At 39.9% G+C, this 20,051-nt stretch overlaps 1 protein-coding gene across 6 annotated transcripts in view; it reads left to right on the forward strand.

Moving 5' to 3' along the window:
• The window catches only part of wake (ankyrin repeat and fibronectin type III domain containing protein wide awake), a 103,978-nt gene that overhangs the window by 44,352 nt on the left and 39,575 nt on the right, over positions 1 to 20,051 (forward strand). For 5 of the 6 annotated variants that reach the window (XR_015292217.1, XM_086908593.1, XM_086908596.1 and 2 more), the window contains 3 exons: positions 13,991 to 14,139; positions 14,266 to 14,388; positions 15,088 to 15,274. Coding sequence is in view for 5 of the 6 variants with exons in the window: in XM_086908593.1 (XP_086764719.1) it covers positions 13,991 to 14,139; positions 14,266 to 14,388; positions 15,088 to 15,274 (459 nt within the window). In the remaining variant the exon portion in view is untranslated. The remainder of the gene's footprint in view (positions 1 to 13,990; positions 14,140 to 14,265; positions 14,389 to 15,087; positions 15,275 to 20,051) is intronic. The other variant, XM_086908595.1, reaches the window with a different exon arrangement.

The following is a 20,051-nucleotide window of genomic DNA, read 5'->3' on the forward strand; positions in this document are numbered from 1 at the left end:
TCTCACATTCATTGTCTATTATTCTTATTTTTCATCTTCTCTTACATCTCTATTTTCCTTCTTTCATAATTTCGTTCTTTAATAACGAAAAATCAAACTTCATCTTCGCTCGAACTAATTTCATTACCGTGTTCTATGCTCTACAAAACTCAGAAACTTTGAAAATAAATATTTCTATCGTCGAACTCGGACCAACGCCGAAAAAGTAGTTCGATCCGCGGATCACGGTCTAATTTGAGATTAAAAAAAAAACCTAATTATTCGACAATATATTATTTCACGCTTTATTAAGATTACGCGTAAAGAGCTTAGGAATCTATATTTAAAAAAGTCAAACGTAAATAAATATTGTCGCCGTGGTGTCTGAGAGTCATCGTTGCAGCGCAAAGGATTTTGTCCTACAGCAACGAGTGAGATTCGTGGTAAGAAATTTGAGCCGAAAAATTATAACCACGAGCCTGGCCTGACTCGGCGTGACCGATCTTCTCGTTGTTTATCGAGAAATCGAGAGTCATCGACAAGGGGTTAAACGTATACGAAGCTTTACTCCCCTCATTCACGGGGAGGATTGTTATCTCGTTATTTAGTCTGATTCTTCCTCCAGAATCTCGACGAATGATTCAAATCTACGAGATTTATCCACTTTCCACTCTGAAGAAGTAAGAAGAAATTTTCTTCCATTTCTTCATGTGCCCTTTTTCTTCCTCCTTCTTCTCTTTCATTTCTCCGATTATTTTGCCCCGATGCTTTTTCTATACAATTGAATTCCATACAAAATTCGGAATTGGAATTTTGAAATTTCTCATTCTTCCCTTCTCTTCCCTTCCCTTCCCTTCTCTTCTTCGATCATTTTCGGATCGTTCGCATCGATTTGCATCCCTGTGAAACGATACGGATAAATAATTCAGCGTGTGGAAATTCGGTATTCTCGGGGGAGGAAAGGATAGATGGAATCGCGTGCGGGCGAAGCGCAGCGTAATCGAAAAGCCTAAGTGAATAACGAGTGGAGAGGTACGGGTGCAACATCTTTAAGGGATAATCTGCGATATCGATTTTGCGGTTGTGCGGAGGGAAGCGCTGCGGGGGGTGCGCGGGAAATCAAGAGGCAAACAGGGTGGGGATCAATTTTCATCAAAGTGAAAGGAAGCGGGGATCGGTTTCCAAGCGGAGAATTTTCAAGGAGATTTCGCGATTTCGAGAATTTTATCGAGGAATAGAACTCGTTCAGAAAGTAATTTGTATAACGTAAGGAGGCAGCGTTAATAAATAGGTTAAGCTCTCGATAAACTTTCCGATCTTTTTCTTATCTCTCTTTAATCCTTTCGCTACTTCTCCACCGCATGTGCTCGAGAAAGATCGTCAACGTCTCACGATTCGAGTTGCTTCGACTTTATTGAAAAAAAAAATTGACGATAAAAACAAAATATCGATCTTTCCAGAGAAAGATAACTCGAATCAAGCTCGTCATACCGTACGATACGCGGCATCTTATGTAGACTGACTATAATTGTTTGTAGTATCTCGGTGGCATCTTGTGCAGATTATAGTCGCTCATAGTACCTCATCTTGTACAAAGTGATTATAGTCGCCCATAGTATCTCAGTGGCATTTCGTGCAGAGCGACTATAGTCGACCGTAGTATCTCAGTGGCATCTTGTACAGATTATAGTCGCCCGTAATATCTCAATGACATCTTATGCAGACTATAGTCGCCCATAGTATTTCAGTAGCATCTTGTGCAAAACGACTATAATCGGCCGTATCTCAGTGACATCTTATGCAGAGCGACTATAGTCGCTCGTAGTGCCTCAATGACATCTTATGCAGACTATAGTCGCCCATAGTATTTCAGTAGCATCTTGTGCAAAGCGACTATAGTCGGCCGTATCTCAGTGGCATCTTATGCAGAGCGACTATATTCGCTTGTAGTGCCTCGATGACATCTTATGCAGACTATAGTCGCCCATAGTATTTTAGTAGCATCTTGTGCAAAGCGATTATAGTTGGCCGTATCTCAGTGGCATCTTATGCAGAGTGACTATAATCACCCATAGTACTTCAGTGGCATTTCGTGCAGAGTGACTATAGTCGCTCGTAATGCCTCAATGACATTTTATACAAAGCAACTATAGTACTTCAGTCGTTCGTAGTGTCTCAATGATATCTTATGCAGAGCGACTACAGTCATAGTACTTCAGTGGCATTTCGTGCAAAGCGACCATAGTCGCCCGTAATATCTCAATAACATTTTATGCAGACTATAGTCGCCCATAGTATTTCAGTAGCATCTTGTGCAAAGCGATTATAGTTGGCAGTATCTTAGTGACATCTTATGTAGAGTGACTATAATCACCCATAAAACTTCGGTGATATTTCGTGCAGAGCGACCATAGTCGACCGTAGTATCTCAATGACTTTTTATGCAGAGCGACTATAGTCGATCGTAGTACTTCAATGGCATTTCGTGCAGAGCGACTATAATCGCCTGTAGTAGCGAAAGGGCCGATCCGTTTTCTTCACCGATGTGTCGCGTGAAGAGAACGGACGAGAATTATTCGTAAAAGCGAAAACGAAAAAGAGAGAGGAAAATCGACTATCGGCCGAGATAACGATCTAGATGGAGAACAAACAGCGCGAAGATAGAAAGTAAAAGGATCTGTGAAAGAAGAAAAAAAAAAGAAGAAAATGAGCGATACATGGTTAACGAGAAAGAGGGGAAAATCGTGATTGAATCGAGCGGTTACGAGTTCAGAGAAGATCCGAAATTCTTTCTGTTTGTCTAATGGATTTTCCTCCCGTCTCGTCGCGTTTCTTCGCTGGCCAGGTTGATTGAAAACATGAAATTCAGCGGCGTAAAAATCCGGCGTGAAAATTGTATCGAGGGGATTTTTCCGTGGTTTCCTGCAATAAATTCGCCAGTTTCATTGGGTTCTCGAATTGAATTTTTTTTTTTTTTTTTTTTTTTTTTTTTACCTATTTTCTCCTTTTTCCCTTTTTCTTTTTTCTTTCCAGATTTACGGGCACTCGTTTTATTATATATAACAAAGCGATTTTTTCTTTCTAAGGCCATTAAAAAACGAAGCGAACAGTCCAATCTTTCGTTTTCGCCCAGTTAATGGAATATATTTGGATATATTTGAAAGTGAAACGACGACACTTTTGTAAGTCGGTCGAATCGGTTCCCTGAAATCCGATGGTTTTCAATCTTACGAAATAAACGATCGATTTTCGTTTCTTATTACGTAAACCTTAATTATTCGAAGGAAAAAAAGGAAACTTTTAAGGCAAGAGTATACTTACGATGAAAATTAGCTCGATCGAGATCCGATCGAGCAAGGATATTAATTCTCGTCTAAAAGGAAACTCGCTTTATTTTTATTACGAGGTTTCGCCTGAAATATTGACAGCATGGCAGGATATTATGAAAGAAAGCTTGTCTACTAGCGAGAAAATCAATACTCGCTATTTATACTAGGCTTGGAAAGATTATTGATCGTTGAACGAGACAACCGATTCCACTCGGTCTACCCGAAAAAGATCTCGTCCTGGCTGATCGCACGCGCGTGTCGATCTCGTTCACTCGTCAAAATTGTTTACCTCCTCTTCTCGATTTCGTATCGAATCATCGATCGTGAATCTGTGTTCACGATTGCTTCGATCATCTCCCTTCTCGTTTCCTTCTTCGAAACTTCCGACTATCCTTCTTTTAAATAAATTTATCAAACTAACCCGCTCGTTTCCCAACACGATGAACATTCAACATGAATATTCAATCGGTCGAGTAACGAAGAATGGTGAATGGCAGGGGAGAGCGATTCGTCGTTCGTGTCTGACCAGTTTCGTGTCCCAACCACTTAAGCATCGCTTATTATCGACCCGTTTCTCCTTCTCTTTCTCGCCCGTCCGACTAATCGATCGATCCGAATAGGAAAAAGAGAGAAAATCGGTCGAGAACTATCTGCCGCGTGTGCGAGAAGGTTAAAAAAAATTTCGAGATGAAATTTGTCGAGAAAGCACGGTTATACCACGGTTTAGCTCGATGAAATCCGGGCCTAAGCGATAAACAGACCAGAGATGCTCGAAAGTAATCGCAATACGAGTCGAAATATAAATGTGAATATAGTCATTTGTTTTACGCCATTCTTGTGGACGTAAATAATAATTCTTTTTGCTTTTATAATAAATGTAGAGAAATAACAGTTTCAAAACTATATTTCATAGATAACAATACTTTAATAGAAATGACAATCTTCTTTAAGCGTGTTCTAAAGAATGTAATAATACTACGCCTAAAAGTAAATAGCATATTATAAACAAAAAGTTTAATTAGAAGTGAATAGAAGAAATGCTCATCTTGAATCGATATCTTACTCTAAAAATTAATAATCCTTTCGACGCTTTTCTTATTCGTACAAACACGTCACTATCGCTGGATTGCTTCCATATAAATATTTCGTATCGTTGCATTTTGTACACTCAAAGAATAAAATTATTAAATCTCACTTCAAAAACTAAAGTGCGAAATCGCTAGCACGATTTTTGCTTTGCAAAACGAGAAAAGAATACATAAAAATCGTGATCTTCCAATCACGATTGGAATTGACAAAAATTCATTCCACTCGTACTATTCCTGTTTGGGCCAAAATCTTCATCGTGACGGGTCAGACTCGTTATAATATAAGGAAAGGATTAATCCTCGGTGCAATGAAGTAAAAGTTGGCGCGACAAAGGGAACGATCGCGACCCGATTCGATGGGACGCGATGGGTGTGTTTGCGCAGGTGTCGAGGAAGTGGTTCGCAACGTTTGGTAGTCCGTGCGTTTCACGAGCTCGAACGAGCGTGAAAAGATCCAACGCGTGGGGGACGCATCCGTGATCGATAACAATGCGATTCTCCACGGGCGAAAAATATTCGTTTCGGGGACAATACGGGATTCCCGGGATTCGAGTCTTTTTTTCGTCCAATTAGCACGGATAGAGGACTCTGGTGCGGAAAATAACGTCGTCCGTAAAATTGTAAACGCGGATCTCTCTTTCGGCCGTAAAAAAACGACCTCCTTCTATTTTCTTCCTCGATTTCATCCATAATCCTTCAAATTTTTTTTTTTTCACTTATGCAACCGGAAATTACCGATGATTATCACTTTTATCCTTGTGACAGAAGGAAAATAAGCTCGATTAATTCGTGTTTTCCTTTCGCTGCATCTTTTCCAAGTTTAACCGACTAAGATGTATAGATATTTTTATCCACCACCTTATCGGTTTTAATACAATTTTTCGGATCTGTGAAATGAAATTTTTCAAATTATTTTTCAAAAATTTTGCAGTATACGAGCTTATTCAAAAGTTAATTTAAACGTTAACGTTCTCTCGACTAGCTTGTTTACTCGTACTTATTAAAAAAAAGAGAAGAAAGGAAAAATGTTACGTAAAAGATGCCGTGGACATTTTCGAATCCCATTACGAGAGCTCGATTAAAAAATTATCTAATCCTCCATTTAATTTACGAAGGTAGATATCGTAGAACGAGGATGAAACGATCCCATCCGTTTAGATTATTACGTTTTTTAAAACGTTTCCCTTCCTCCCGTGTATCTAATTTCATGGCTCAGAGAAAATTAAACATTCGCTAAATCCATCCACCTCTCAGCATCCGTGTCCTTTGTTCGAGCAGGGTAGAAGAGCGTTTCGATTAGGATCGGGAGAATTTAGGCGGCGCGTTTATCGAGGCGAACCCCTGCCGGCCGACGGATCGTTTCGATCAACGTTTATCGTTGATGTTCGCAGCGTGTGCGCGCTCTCCACTTGGCCGCGGACATCATGCCGCGAAATTTACGACGGTGTCGAGCATAATGGATGCCAGAAAGTTCGCCACGTGCATCGTTCGATTCTAATTTCACGCGGCCGTTTCTTATCCAGCGGTAAGAAGTGTTTTTCGAAGAAAATTTTCAAGAAATAGTTTCTCGTCCGATTTTTCGGGAAAAACGCGTTTCTCGTAAATCCCGTTCGAATTACGAAGGTTTTGCACGCGGTGGCGTGCGTTTCGCAGTCTCGTCACGTTTCCAGGCTACGAGTTGAACGTACGTAAATCCAGTTTACAGATACGCGATATCCTTGGCCGCGAGGAGGAAGGAGATTTCTGGGATCGAAGGTTGCTTCCCCGTTCGAGCGCGAGAATCGATCGCGAGTGTGTGGCCGGGTCAATGGTCGTTTCGTGGTTTGATGGCTCGTTTATTCGCGCGAGGAGAGGTGGAAGACGAGTCGAAAAATTCTTGCACAAGAGTTACGCGAGAGGGGCGTATTGTTTTAGAGGAAGATGGAACTCGCGCCGTAATCGGAATTCCGCATAAACTTTGTCTCGGGGTGAGTGAATTTATGAGGAAACTTTTATCGTCGACGGATGTCCGTGTAATAGTAAAAACCCCGTCGCTTTATTATTCGGCATGTTACACAACCGTGAATAATTTCGACCGGAGCTGTAAACATTATACAACGGAGATCTGGATTCCATTTTGATGAATTTCTCTGAATTTTAATCCAATTGTTAAAAATTGATAGCATTGCGTAATCCGGATGATAATATATTTATTTAACGAAAACGATAAAATTTAAACGAATCATCGGTGTTGAACCTGTTTCTTCTTCGTCCATTGCGTCTCGTAATTTAATCCGGAACGAATCGTTATTATTCGAAAAATTCGATCTTATCGTTGATTAAATAAAATCGGAATGCTAAAATCCAACTTACTCTCATTCAGTAGTACGTTCGAATATAAATCATCCCGTTGTATACTTTCGCTCTAAGACTAAGATTTTGCGATATCTGCTCGTATAATTGATAACGAATTCTCCTCTTCTCCAATCCATAATTGAATCGAAAATTCGTTGAAAAATATATAAATACAAATTGAAAAATAATTCGTCTCACCTTTATACCTCTTCCTTCCTCTCCTCTTTTCCCTTCTTTCCTTCGCTATGATATATATATATATATATATATTCGTTAGATTTAAGGATGAGGATCTCTTACGTTTCTTTATCGGTGGTTTAATAACGTTGCGACGCGTTGAAATTGCACGAGAAACGTAAATAGCATTATGCTCGGCCGAGCATTGCGGAATAATATCGCGGAAGAAAATGGTAAAGGAGAGTTCGCTCGAGGAGAAACGAATTTCCTTCGAGTTGATCTCGGTGTTTCGAGGTCAGGTTCATTGCCAGCCACTGGTGCAACATCTGTGCATCCGACGATTGCCAATACGCTATATAACCTACTCTACCGAGCATTGAGTGGAATCGTGTCCTCGAAATGTCCTCGAGATTCCGTTTCCGCCCTGACAAATTTTATCGATCCTTCTCTCCTTATCGTGTCCAATCGAATCTATGCAAATTATTTCCATCCAATAATCACGCAATTAACCGACATTGTGGCAAACGAGCTTATTCATTTTATATAATATAATCACGTTATCGTGTTGAATCGCTTAACAAATCGTTGATCATTTTTATGTGTTTCCATCCTCTTGGAGAAGACACGATACGTGTTTCCTTCGTTCTATCCCTAAAACTTCAACTCGCTTACTTATCACGTTAATCACTTCAAGATTCTATCGAGAATCAAGCTACATCTCTCGATTCGAAAATTCGTAGAACGAATCCTCCCCCAAGAATAGAACACGCGCGTGCTTTCCCCTTATTTCATCCGACGTTTTACTTTCAAAGAGGCTCGGGTTGCATTAATTTGCAACCCGGGAAGGAAGTAGGTCGAGAGGGCCTCTGCTGTTCGATCCGCCGCGACAAACTCTTCTCAAAGTCTAAAAATATGAATTTGCGACTCTGTTTTTCGATTCGAACCGGTGTTTCCTTTCTCTCTCTCTCTCTCCCTCTCTCTCTCTTTCTTTCTTTTCTTTGCTTCGACGTTCGTCGATTCTTCGTTTTACTTCTTCCCCACCGAAGAGAAGGACGCGCGCGTGATGAGATTCGTCCACGACGTCGCGACGCCGTTTTACGACCGACGCATTTCCGTACGAGGGGTTTAATTCGACATTGACGATCTTGACGGAAGAGGGAGGAAGTGGCGAGCCATTTTCGAACGTTCGAATCCGCAGAAATTGGATTAAGCATCCCTAACGAACGAAGAGAAAGTTGAGAGGCCGGCCGGTCTGGAGGACTCTCTTTTCTCCAAGGACCCTCGCGTTGAAAAATTCAATTGGCGGTGAAACTTGGGAAGGAAGGAAGGAGGGGAAGAGGGAGAGAGTGAGGACGATCTTGTCCTTTTATAATTTCATGCCGGAGACTCCATTTAACTCGATACTCTCTCTCTCTCTTTCTCTCTAATCGTTTTTAAACGCTCGAGCGTCGAGATTTCTTTTCTTGAGAGAATCTTTTTTTGATCTCGTTGTATTGTTATTGTTATTGTCGTTATTAGTCGAGAATTTAATTTTATCATCGGAAATTTGGAGGCGAGATGGAACGACATGTTGCCTCGATTCGATAAATTTAAAAAGGAAAAGATAGTAAATTAGACGATGAATTTTTTCGTAAAAAAACTTTGGAAACTTGTTCTTGTCCTGTCTCGATTATCGTCCACTCGAATTGTTCTCTGAATTCGAAGGATTGGAAATTGTATTTCTTTTATCAAGGAATTCGATAAGAGTTGGGAACGATATCTTTTCAAACGATGAATTAATTCATAGATGTAATATATTTGAATAATTGAATAGAAAAATCGTAGCGTGAGAACGTAATAAATTATTCCTACCATAACTTTTAGAGTTGTAAATTTGGATTCATTTCGGTTATTAGAATTTAGAAGCTGTGAAATTTTTTACTCGAAATATTTATTGCAAACTGGATGACATTTCAAATGTTAAAATATCGTCGAGTTTCGCGTAACGAAATTGAGACGGATCGTGAAAAGATGTTTTCAAACGTGGTTCGAATCCAATTTCTCCGCTTTCAATTTCGCTACGATTGTCAAAGTGTTTGAAGCTGTTCGAGACGTTGCTGGAAGATCCTTTGCTAGAAGATCTCTACTTGGCGACGTCCATTCCCCTAATTCGATCGATGGTTACCAGTATTCACTTTCTCTTTGTTCCTGTCGAAAGTTGGGGTTTCTAGTTACTCTCTCTCTCTCTCTCTCTCTCTCCCTCTCTGCGGAGAGAGAATCATTATCTAATATCGATAATGAAAACGAATCTATCCAAGCTTTCGTGAAAGTTCCTGTTTCCAATACTTTCTCCTGTATTTCGAGAAGAAGAGAACGATGATGTGAAAAATCATCGAAGGAATATCGAGTGGAGGAAAACGGCAAAGAAATTTCAATGCTGAAGAATGGCACGAAGATATCAAAAAAAAAAAAAAAAGAAAGAAAGAAAGAAAGAAAGAATCTGTACAAAAGAGCATCCTCATCAAAAATAACGTGGGTATTAAAAGAAAGGGGAATTTCACAATTATGAATATTTTAAAAAAAAAGTTTCAAAAAAGGAATCGTCAGGAAACACTTTTCCAAGCAACGAAGTTGGAGCAGACAATAAGAACGGCCGTTGAAACACACGGTTGAGAGAATCTCGTAGCTTTGAAACGAAAATTTTTAACTCTTAAATCGGTAGTACCACTATGACACCTCGAACGTAAAACCGTGCCCTCTTATATCCATAATGCTCGGTGCTTTTTACTCGAAAGTCTGCAACGAAAGCAACAAGGGTACAAGTATACGCCTTCTTCATCTCCCAGAGATGGCTGTATAAATTTTCGTTTTACGAGAAAGCCGATTTGCAAGAGTAATACTCGACGTAGTAATATTTTTTTCCCGTAAAGGATAAAAGAAACAAAGAGAGAGGGGAGATAAAATACTCATCGAACTCGTGGAAAAATTCTCGAAACGATTCGATCTCGAAAATTATTTCCCTCTCTCGAATCGGATCGAAACAATGGATCTTTCGTTCGCCCTTGAACCGAAACTTGGTCGATGTACGAGGGCGATGTACGCCCTGAAGAACGGGAGAGGAAATTTTATTTCTCTTCTCCGAGCATCGTTTCTTCGACATCGCGGTGAACGCCCTTCCATTCTCTATTTCGTGGCACAGATTAGTGTAGAGAAGATATGAGCCAACGTACGATAATTTCGATACAACGAAGATATTTTTCCTGCCTGTCAAAGGTTTACCGATCGTAAAATAAACCGATCGTAAAAAAGGGGGAAGACAGTTGTCGAAACTGTTGCGAGAAGAGAATTTGCAAATAGTGAAATCGGATGGCGGGTGAAATCGTCCTAACCGATAAGGAAGGTTGATGATTCCACGTGGAATAAAAATTTTTATTGTTTCTGTTCTATGGTCACGAGACCTTCTTTCCAAGGATACAAAGGTGATTCCGAAAGAAGATTGAGCGGAATACAATTTTCTCGTTCGTTAATGAACGCGTATCGCGGGGCGAGATAATCTCGTTTCGCGGAAGGATTATCTTTCTTCGTTATCCCGACCGATTAAACAAGGGAACCTTTTCTAATCGCGATCGCGCGAATGCATCCTTAAAACTTTTTAACTCCCTTCCTTCTCCTCCTCTCCCCCTCCTCCTTATCCGATGTAATTAACGCAAATTTTTGTGGTCTAATTGCGTCGTTAGTAGTCGTTACTCGAGCAAGCCATGCGACATTTTAATGAGAAAAGGCAGCAAACAAACGCCCGGCTGCCTTTAGCAAACCCTCTCGTATTCTTGATTAAAAATTCATTCCCTCCACGCTTTTCCCCTTCCGTCGGGCTACTTTTCCCTCTCCTTCTCCCTTCTTTTCTCCCCCCCAACGCGTCGCAATATTAATCCCGGAACGGAAAGAGCGAAAAGATTAATCGACTAATTTACCAGGAAACACGACATCGTCGCGTTAATTACGTTTAATTACGTACGTCGCATTAATTCGAATTCTCGGTGAAGCCGAGCCAAAATCGGCGAATATCCGAGTTTTCCTGTGAAATTATTTTCGCGCCAATCCTCGTTGTTCCACGTATAAATTTATAATTCTATTATCGTCGTTGAACTTCATCGAGAGATCTTTCGATATCGTTCTTAATCGTGTTGTGAAAAATGAAAAAAAAAAAAAAAAGGAAGAATCAAAAACAAGGAGGATAATCTTTGGCAAAAGAAGAAATAACGAGCGAGGAGAAATTTTATTTTATCTTCTCCAAACACGCGTAGGAAAGAAAAGGCAAGGATCGTAACGGGATTAAAGTGGAAGAAGCGTGGTCTCGTTATACGGGGAGGAAGACGAGCAAGACGCGCTTAGATGCAGACAGTCGGTCGCAATTTCCTTTGGCGCGAGCTTTCCTTCCCTCGAACGAGGAATCTTCTTACCGAGGAACAATATCGCTTTGCATTCGGTTTCCAGTGTGCCGCCTATCTCGTTGTTTCGAACGCGGTGAAAGCGACGGGTTCCGAGGCGGAAAAAACAAGAGTTGAATCGAAACGCGTCGATGCAAAACACCGATGCTCCACGAAATAAACGTTCGAGCTTCCACTTCTTCTCCTTTCTTTTCATTCCGACCTGACGTTTATTGTTCCAGTTCGAGCGAATTTCAATTGTACGGAATCCTTTCGATTTCTCGAATCCTATGATTTTCCGAAATTGCGAATAGGAAACATCCTGTCTCGAGCTTTTCTAAAAATTTGCCTCGAATATGTATATTCGAAGGCGATCGTTGGAATATCGAAACGTTAGCGGGAAGAAATTGGAGGAGGGTGTTGAAACGTGCGAGCAGAGTGTGCGCATGATTTAACGTTGAGTCGTTTAGCTGCGGCTGACAGGGCAAACTGTCGAGGTTGAGATCCTTTAAGTTTGAAAAGCTGCGCGCACCGTGTTCTCAAAATATCCGGTCAGCCAGGATTCGGCCACTAACAACAACGGTCGAAAACATCCTCTCTTGGAAATTTCTGAAAGCTTTCGAGCGGAAGTTTGGCGAGAAGCGTACGCGGCAAGTTTTGAAAGGGAGATTTACTTTAAACGATTGAAATTTAATTGAAATTTAATCGAACATCTTGGAAAAGTCGAACAACGGTGTATACATCTTTTCACGGAAAGAGAAAACGATATAATTCTCGAGCAATTGTTCTCTCGAATCGATTTTCTCGAAGGGGAGAATGCGAGATTTTCGTAGATTCGTCCAAAGATCTCGCTTTATCTTTCTCGGGGAAAATAAAAACGAAAGCTTGGACCTGCCTCGCTTTTTTAAAAGAGACCGATGCACGACTTCTCGTAATGGTTTCTCAATTCTAGTCCCGTTGGTGGGAAAATATTCCAAGAGACTCGGAACGAAATTCCTTTCTTAGAGCTCTACTCGCCCATTCGTCCCGACAAATTTTTTATTCTCGAAAGGAAGATTCGCACGCTTCTTTTCCATTTTTCAGGATAACGTTTGTTTTTGGTTAAGACAGATTTAAGGCCACGCCCTCGAGAGACAAATGATACGATCTCTGTGGAGAGTTTACGTCTTTCACGGGAATTCAGATCATTCTTTTTCAAAGTTGTACACATTGGTCTGAACACATGTTGGTTCGAAGAGAAAAAAGGAAAGGAACGTTTCTTCCAAAAGGTTGCTTTCTCTCTCTCTCTCTCTCTCTCTCTCTCTAAGTCTCTAAGTATTAAATGACGCGCGTTTTAAGGACGGTTAATCTTCGCTTTAATAATTTTCAAGTTTTAATTGAATGCAGAATGTGACCCAGTTTGAAAGTAGACGGTAGTAGGGGAGATAGAAGAGAGGGGGGGAGGGATGGCGATTGTGTCAATAAGTTGTTTTCCGCAATTTGATCGTCTTGTTATCTCCCAACTTCTGAACTTGGCTGCGATATTATTCTCTTCTCTCCTAGTAAATAATCCTCTTTATCGAGTCGTTAAATAACACTCTTCTCTTCTTTCATTCAACAAATTCGTTTCGTTTTTTCGACCGAGAAAATGAAAATTCACCGACTCGATTCGATATAAAAATTAACATTTTCGAATACGCCATTTAGTTTATCCAAATTTGATATTTCGTCCTCTTTTTTTTTTTTTTTTTTTTTTTACAACAAAGCCTCGTTCGATCGATCGTTATACACCAAGCAGCCGTACACGTAGCGACGAATTAATTATCGAAAGGGGATAAAAGGACGTGGTGGAAGAGACGGAGAGACAAAGTGGTCCGTGCCGGTAGATGAACTTCCTGCGATCCTGAGCGTAATCCCGATCTCGTGACACCGACTTCCTTTCCGAACGTTTACCTCGGGACTTCTTGCCACTCTGCTTTTTTCTTCGATCGTTCTCGTCTTATTACACGAAAAGGGGGGAAAAAAGATTCTGTTCCTCATCTTTATTTTCCCCTCGTGACGAGTCTCCATAGAATCGTGCACATTTTTCCCCTAATAAATTCCGAATGTGGACGCGATTCAGAGAGAAAGAAGAAAAGAGAATAGACTCATTTGATGTAATAAAAATTTAATGTTTATCGAAAAGAAAAGGAAGAAACAAATGTTTCTTTCCATATCTGAAAATCCAAACATTTCATTGCGTAGCATTTAAATTCTTAGAGAACCGCGTTTCAGGAAATGGGTCGAAATTAAGAGTAACGTTACTTGGCAAAATTGCTCGAATAATTTTATCAGTATCGCCCAAGACACGTAATAGACCAACCAGAATAAACGTTATTCGAGGGTTTGAAATAAATTGTTATCGCTTAACAATTTATTTACTCTTTTCGACAGAACGGCTAATATCTGTGGAATCTCTGGAGAGAAAAGAGATTCGTATATTGGCAATATTATCATCGAATGAATAATAATGAACGGAGCGGAAACTCGAAAATCGCAACAAACGGACAAATTCAAATTTCGCCTCGGAATAAACTGTGTATACAAATGTGTACAAGTGGAACGATTAATATCTTGGAAATCTCGAGGGGGAAGGTTCATTGATATTCCACGTCGAATATTCCCGAATGGTATAATAATATGGCTTGCTCTGTTCCAGCATCCCGACGGTAGAATGCAAAACGGAAGGGAGAGGTGCACGGGGTCCTGGGGGACGTCCTGCCCCCCTCTTACGTTCCAGAACTCTGCCAGCCATAGTCGCGCCCGGTTTGAGTATCCTTCAGGCGCAGATCGATGCTCGTTACAATGGTACGTTGATAAATAAGATCGTTTCTTTCTCTCCTCCTTTTAAATTATCCTCTCCGTCACATTGTGTTTCCCATCGTGTATCGTTTTTATTACGAGCGTGCAACTTGGATAACTTGCGGATTACAGCCGCATCAACTGGTTTATCCGTCCCACCCGTGGACGGTGCAAGTTCGACGAAACGTGGCAGTACCGCCTCCCATTGCACCAAGTTGCTCGCGCCGAGGATATCCTTCACGGACGACACGATAGGTAAGGGTTTATCCTTGGAAAGGGAAGTCGATCGATCGATCGATCGATCGATTCGGGTGAACGAAGGGATGAGGAGAGTTTCTTTCTTTCCTTTTTTCTCGATTCGATGAAAAAAACGTACGATCCTTTTAAATCTTTCGAGAGTTTTTTTTTTTAATGAGAGTTTCTGTTTCTTTTTGTTTTTTATTAAAGTTTAGGAGATTAAGTTTATTAAACGCGCAATACTGTAATATCTGTATAAATTTTATTCGGCAAAGAAGGTTGATGGTAAATGTTTCTTCTTTTCTTTTTTCTTTTTTCTCCCCCATTTAACGAGATAATTTTATTTGGAGGAATATGAAATTTATACGATGGCAGCTAATGGATTAGCTTTTTTACCGACACAATTACTTTTATTCCCTTTTTCTCTACAATAACGTTTAACGGTAAAAATAGAAAAATCTCTATCTCTCCTATCCACACTGTTGATTCTTCGAAACTTCGTTTTCCCTTATTTCGATAATATTTTCAAGTCTCGTTAAAACTATTTTATTTGTTATTCGTTATTTACAAACAAATATCCGAGAATAACGAGACAATTTTCTCGAGACGAGAATACGTCTTATTTTTATTCCCCTTTCCCTTTTATGTATATTCCATTTTTCTTTTCTTCTTCATTTTTTTCTTTCTTTCTTTCTTTCTTTATTCTTTTATTTAAAGAACGTCGCGTCTCGGACTCGGGCCCACCAACCAGAGAATCCTCGAAGGAACACTCGACGAGAAGCGGGAGGCTGAGTACCTCCAGCATCGGTGGTTCTCAACCTTTGACCAGATTGGCGAGGCTCTTGAACCAAAGGCCAAGCTTCGTTCCAAGCGATGAAATTCCACGACGGCTCTCCTGGGAAAGGTATGTCAACGAAACCGACCGTCGGATTCTTAAAACTACGAGGGGGGAGGGGCGGAGGGGGGGGAAGGGGGAAGGAGCCACCCCCATCGATTCGAGGGCAAGAGGAAGGGAAGTTTCTCGCGAGAGGATCGAAAAGGGAAAAAAACGTTACGTGATCGAGAAGAAACCCGGAAGGAATCCGATTCTCATCGAAACTTGTTTCGCGACAAATTACTAACTAACGAGTTATTACTTTTCTCGCAACATCGGGCACCATATATTCGAACATCGAACGGCTTTTAGGATCAGCTCGTTGGCTGACTAATTCGAGCTCGGGGAAAATGTCTCGAATTTGTAGCGATTCGAATTATCAGATTCCGGTTTATATCCGTCGTTAATTTAATAGAATAACGTGAAACCTTCGATTACAATTAATTAGTTAAGCACCGTTCGTTTTAAAGCATCGCTATTTCCTATTTTGCAAATTTGAATCTCGACACGTTTATAATAAACGTCTTAAGCGAAACCCAGTCCAGAGATAATTACTTATCTTATCCACCGAGAGAGAGAGAGAGAATTTCACTTTTGCCGCAGACGCCGCCGCGATATTTCTCTGGTTTCTCGTCGCGTTAACCAAATTAAGCAGAAAGCGATCGGGACACCCCTTATCGCGCGAGGCCCGTACAAACGAGCTCGTCCAAAAACTTAACTCGAGCAATATCTCCCACCTTTATCCGGCTCGGGATTGGCCAAGTATCGTCTCGACAAATCATCGTTATCTCTCATCGAAGGGGAGGGGGAATCTTAGCTTCTCTTACGGAGGAAATCATTCTCTCCGTACGAGACAACAGCTCCAGAGGGGAAAAGCCTTTCTCTCTTCTCTGTGAAATTACGAGGCTCGACGTCTCGCCACCCTCCCCCTCCTGTTCCAACGGCAAAGTGGCATTATCTCGGGCTTGAAACGCATCGACCTGTACACCTCCCTCTATCTCTATCGATCGATAGACATTATTTTAAAATCCGCACTTTCATCGAGTTCACGAGCTTCGAAACGGGAACGAAGATCTATCGCGTGACAGTTGGTGGAGGAAACATCGGGGTCGAATATATATATATATATACTCTCGAATAAAACTGGACACTTTCTTGATTCTTTGCGAAATTTTTTTCGAGAAGTTTCGTTGGATTTCGTCAACTTTTGGAGAGAGATCAAATTTTACACGATTTATTAATGATCATTTGAAAAAAAATCTATATTTTCTTCTCGTTTGCGTGTCCATCTACGTGCTTTTACTTGTCCATGCAAGTTTTCAATCTATTCGATTTAACATTGTTGGAATACATATTCCATTACGTTTTGAATGAGATTGTTTAAATATAAAAATGTAGAATATAAATTTGTACCTTTTGCATCGGAGTTAATTAAAATTATTTAAAAATTTAATAAAATAAGAGAGCTAAATTTATATTATTTATTTTTTTTTTTTTGTGAAAATAAAATTATAAATATAGATTTAGAAATTAAATGTTGGACGAGCTTATTGATAGTTTTTTTCAGAAATAAATTTAATTTAGATATAAGGTTTTTAATAAATTAAATTTTTTGATAATTTGATGGATGAATCGTTGAAAGTTGTCGTTTAATATTAATAATTTACATTATATATGCAAAGCACGAATTCTATAGAATTAATAAGTGTCCACAAACTTTCGAGGGGCAATGTATCTCTGTATATATCGTGGAAGGGACAAAGGGTTCAAACCTCTGAGCCGAACGTGTGCTTTACTCGCGAGGATGTGGAAGTTCAATTTGCAAATGGATGCGACCCGGTTTTCGACGAATGGAGACGGCCAGACTTGGAGGAAGCACAACACAACACAACACGCGATATTTTCACGTGTTCATTCGAAAATATTAACGTTTTACGGAAGGAGGCGTGTTTACATCCATACCTCCCCCAATTTACGGTAGAGTTTCAACGTTTGATCGTTTGTTCCATGATTCTAGCGATGAAATAAAGTAGAATTTATGCACGTTCCAGTTTTTCTTGTAATTCCGTGTTTTGTATGGTTTTCCTCTTCTTTTTCTTTTTTCACGCTCGCTGAAAGTAGAATCGCGGAAAAGTTGTTCGATGTTTCTTAAAAGAATGGGATGGATTTATTGGAAAATTGTTGTTTTCAACGATTCAAATTAAATTTTTTGATTATTTGTTTGGTTCTTTCATCAAAATTTGTTTCTTTTTATTAAATAAATAAAGCACAATCTTGCATGCGTCTATCTATCGTGATACACAACTCGATAAAAAGTCGACGAATGTAAAAGTAAATAATTATAGCCGAACGATAAGTCTAATCAGATTCATTTTCGTGTCTGGCCACTATTTCCACCATTTCCACTTCGCCTTCCTCTTCCTCCACGCCTGCCTTTTGCATCAACCAACTTGTTTCCAACTTGAGATCCAACAATAGAAATTGTTATAGAAACTGATCGATTTTACGAAATTCTTAGAAATAGAATTCATTCGTTCTCTTCAATTTCCTCTAAAAAAAAAAAAATTTAAACCTGCTGCTTCGATCTGTTTAAAGGGAACTGTTATATATAATACTCGTATAGATCTAGAAATCGGTTGAGTAGGTGTTTTCTTTTTTTTTTTTTTTTTTTTTAATCACGATGTTATCTTCTCGTGTGTCTGACCTTTCCTCGGCCATCAAGTCTGAAATCTTATCCCCCCAGCCAAGAGAAAAAAAGCAATTATCTTCCCTTCTGCTTTCTGGCGTTAAAAATTATTTATAGTTTTTCACGATCTAATGAAAATTTATGTTGTTCCATCACACGTCAAACGAATAAATCGAACGTAATAAAGTTGGATCGTAGTTTATCCGCGTGTGTTCTTAATTAAAATTCAACTTACGTTATCTTACGTGCATCCCACTCGGATATAAATTCAGAATACAGATTCACAGATACTTTTTTTCCCCTCTCTTTTTTTTCGCAGAACGAGAAGAGAAGACGAGAGAAAATTAATAAAAAAAAAAAAAACCTCGATGATTGATTTTTCCTGTTGCAACGACGTAATTTCGACACATTGCTCCACCTTGGAATAATCATCGGCGGTGATTAACTCGTCATAGCGAGAAAACACGGTCGCCTCCTTTTCGATTGGGTTAACGAGCGGTCTTAATGCGCTCATTACACGTGTACGCGCGCGAAGGTCGGGCAAATTATCGTGTGAATCATGGCCGTGGAACGGGCCGATGTTTTTCCCTCGCGAGAGTAACGAGAATTAAAGTAACCCCGTGAATTGGAAATAGGTGGCGAGCCGAGCCGAGGTAATTTCAAGCCGGGATACCACCGCGTAATTTGCGTTACGGTGTAATTGTAGACGCGAGGAAATCTCGCCGGCCGCTGAAATATTGAAAAGAACGAATGCGCGAACAGGGAAAATAGAGCGAGAGACAACTTGGGGATTTAATGGCTCGAGAATCACTGCAATTTTCCATCCCCATTTTTCCATTTTTCTCTCGATCAACCGTTCCCTCTCCGTGTAATCTGTAATTTATTTCCCTCTAAAGAATTCGAGATTCAAGAAAGAGAAGATTGAAAAGAAAAGACCCCCAGGTCGGGTTTATTTTATAATTGAAGGAGGAGGGTCGCCTCTGATAATCTCGTTGACGTGACATTGGAGAGAGAGAGAGAGAGAGAGAGAGAGATTGGAAATTCTGTTTTCGTCGCCCGAAAAGACGGTAAGGAAGGTAAGAAGTTGGTGGTCACTTTGAGAGCCGTCACTTTCTTCGACAAGCCGAATAAATGGGAAGAAAGTTTGGCGAGAAGCTTGTAATTTGGAAGCTCGATCTGGTCGAATATCGTGAATGCACGTCCAAGATTTTTCTTAAGGTTAATCAAGATTAAAAACGGGGGAGATGACTTCTTTTCAGAAGAAATCAGAATTAATTAGCGTCGGTGGTCGTCGCCACGGTCAAAGCAGACACTGGAGACTCTTTAATCATTCGTTCCCCTCGCAAAAGGGGACGAGATATTAAAAGTGGATTTCTTATTTTATCAATATCTTTCGTCCCATCTTTTTTTTTTTTTCGAGAGGAATCACGCGGATCTGTTCCTTTGTGTGTCCGTATTGGAAAAATTCATAGCGCCGTAGCGTAGATTTGTCAAAGGAATTGAAAATAAAAAAGGTTTATACGCCTTTTTTTTTTTTATAATGCATTTTTTCTCTCTCCATTCTCCATTTTCGTTGCCAAGGAAATTTCGCTAAATGTTACTCGTAAAAATGTAGAATCGTCACGACGATTCCCAAAAATCGGTTGGGGGAAGAAATTTTGATAGAAAAAAATCGATTAGAGAGATAACTTGTCAGGAATTCAAATCACTTTTTCCTTCGGTTACTCCTTTCTTTCGTCCCTCCCCTCGTCTTTTTTCTTGCTTGAATTGAAAAGAAATGCGATAATAAAGAGAGGATAAAATATAGAAAAAAAATTTATAATAGCGGCGAGGAAGTATCTTTTTTTTTTTTTTTTTTTTTTTTTACATATTCTTTGTCGTATACTATTTTTGGTACAACGAAGAATTCTCGTTAATAAAAATCTCAGATGTCAAACGATCTTCCGCGTAAACTTTTATCAAAAGAATATATATAATTGAAACGACGTGAAAAGAACATTTTTACTCCAAGGTCGCCTTATTTCGAAGTTTTCAAAGTTTCGTACAACGAAAAGGGTGAACGTAATGGATGCGCGTAGGATACAGTCTTAGAAGGGACGTCGAAAGGGCAAAGATGATGAC

Source organism: Apis florea, unplaced genomic scaffold, assembly GCF_048593485.1.
Source record: "Apis florea isolate Af1SG1 unplaced genomic scaffold, ASM4859348v1 contig_3081_pilon, whole genome shotgun sequence".
Taxonomy (NCBI): Eukaryota; Metazoa; Arthropoda; class Insecta; order Hymenoptera; family Apidae; genus Apis; species Apis florea.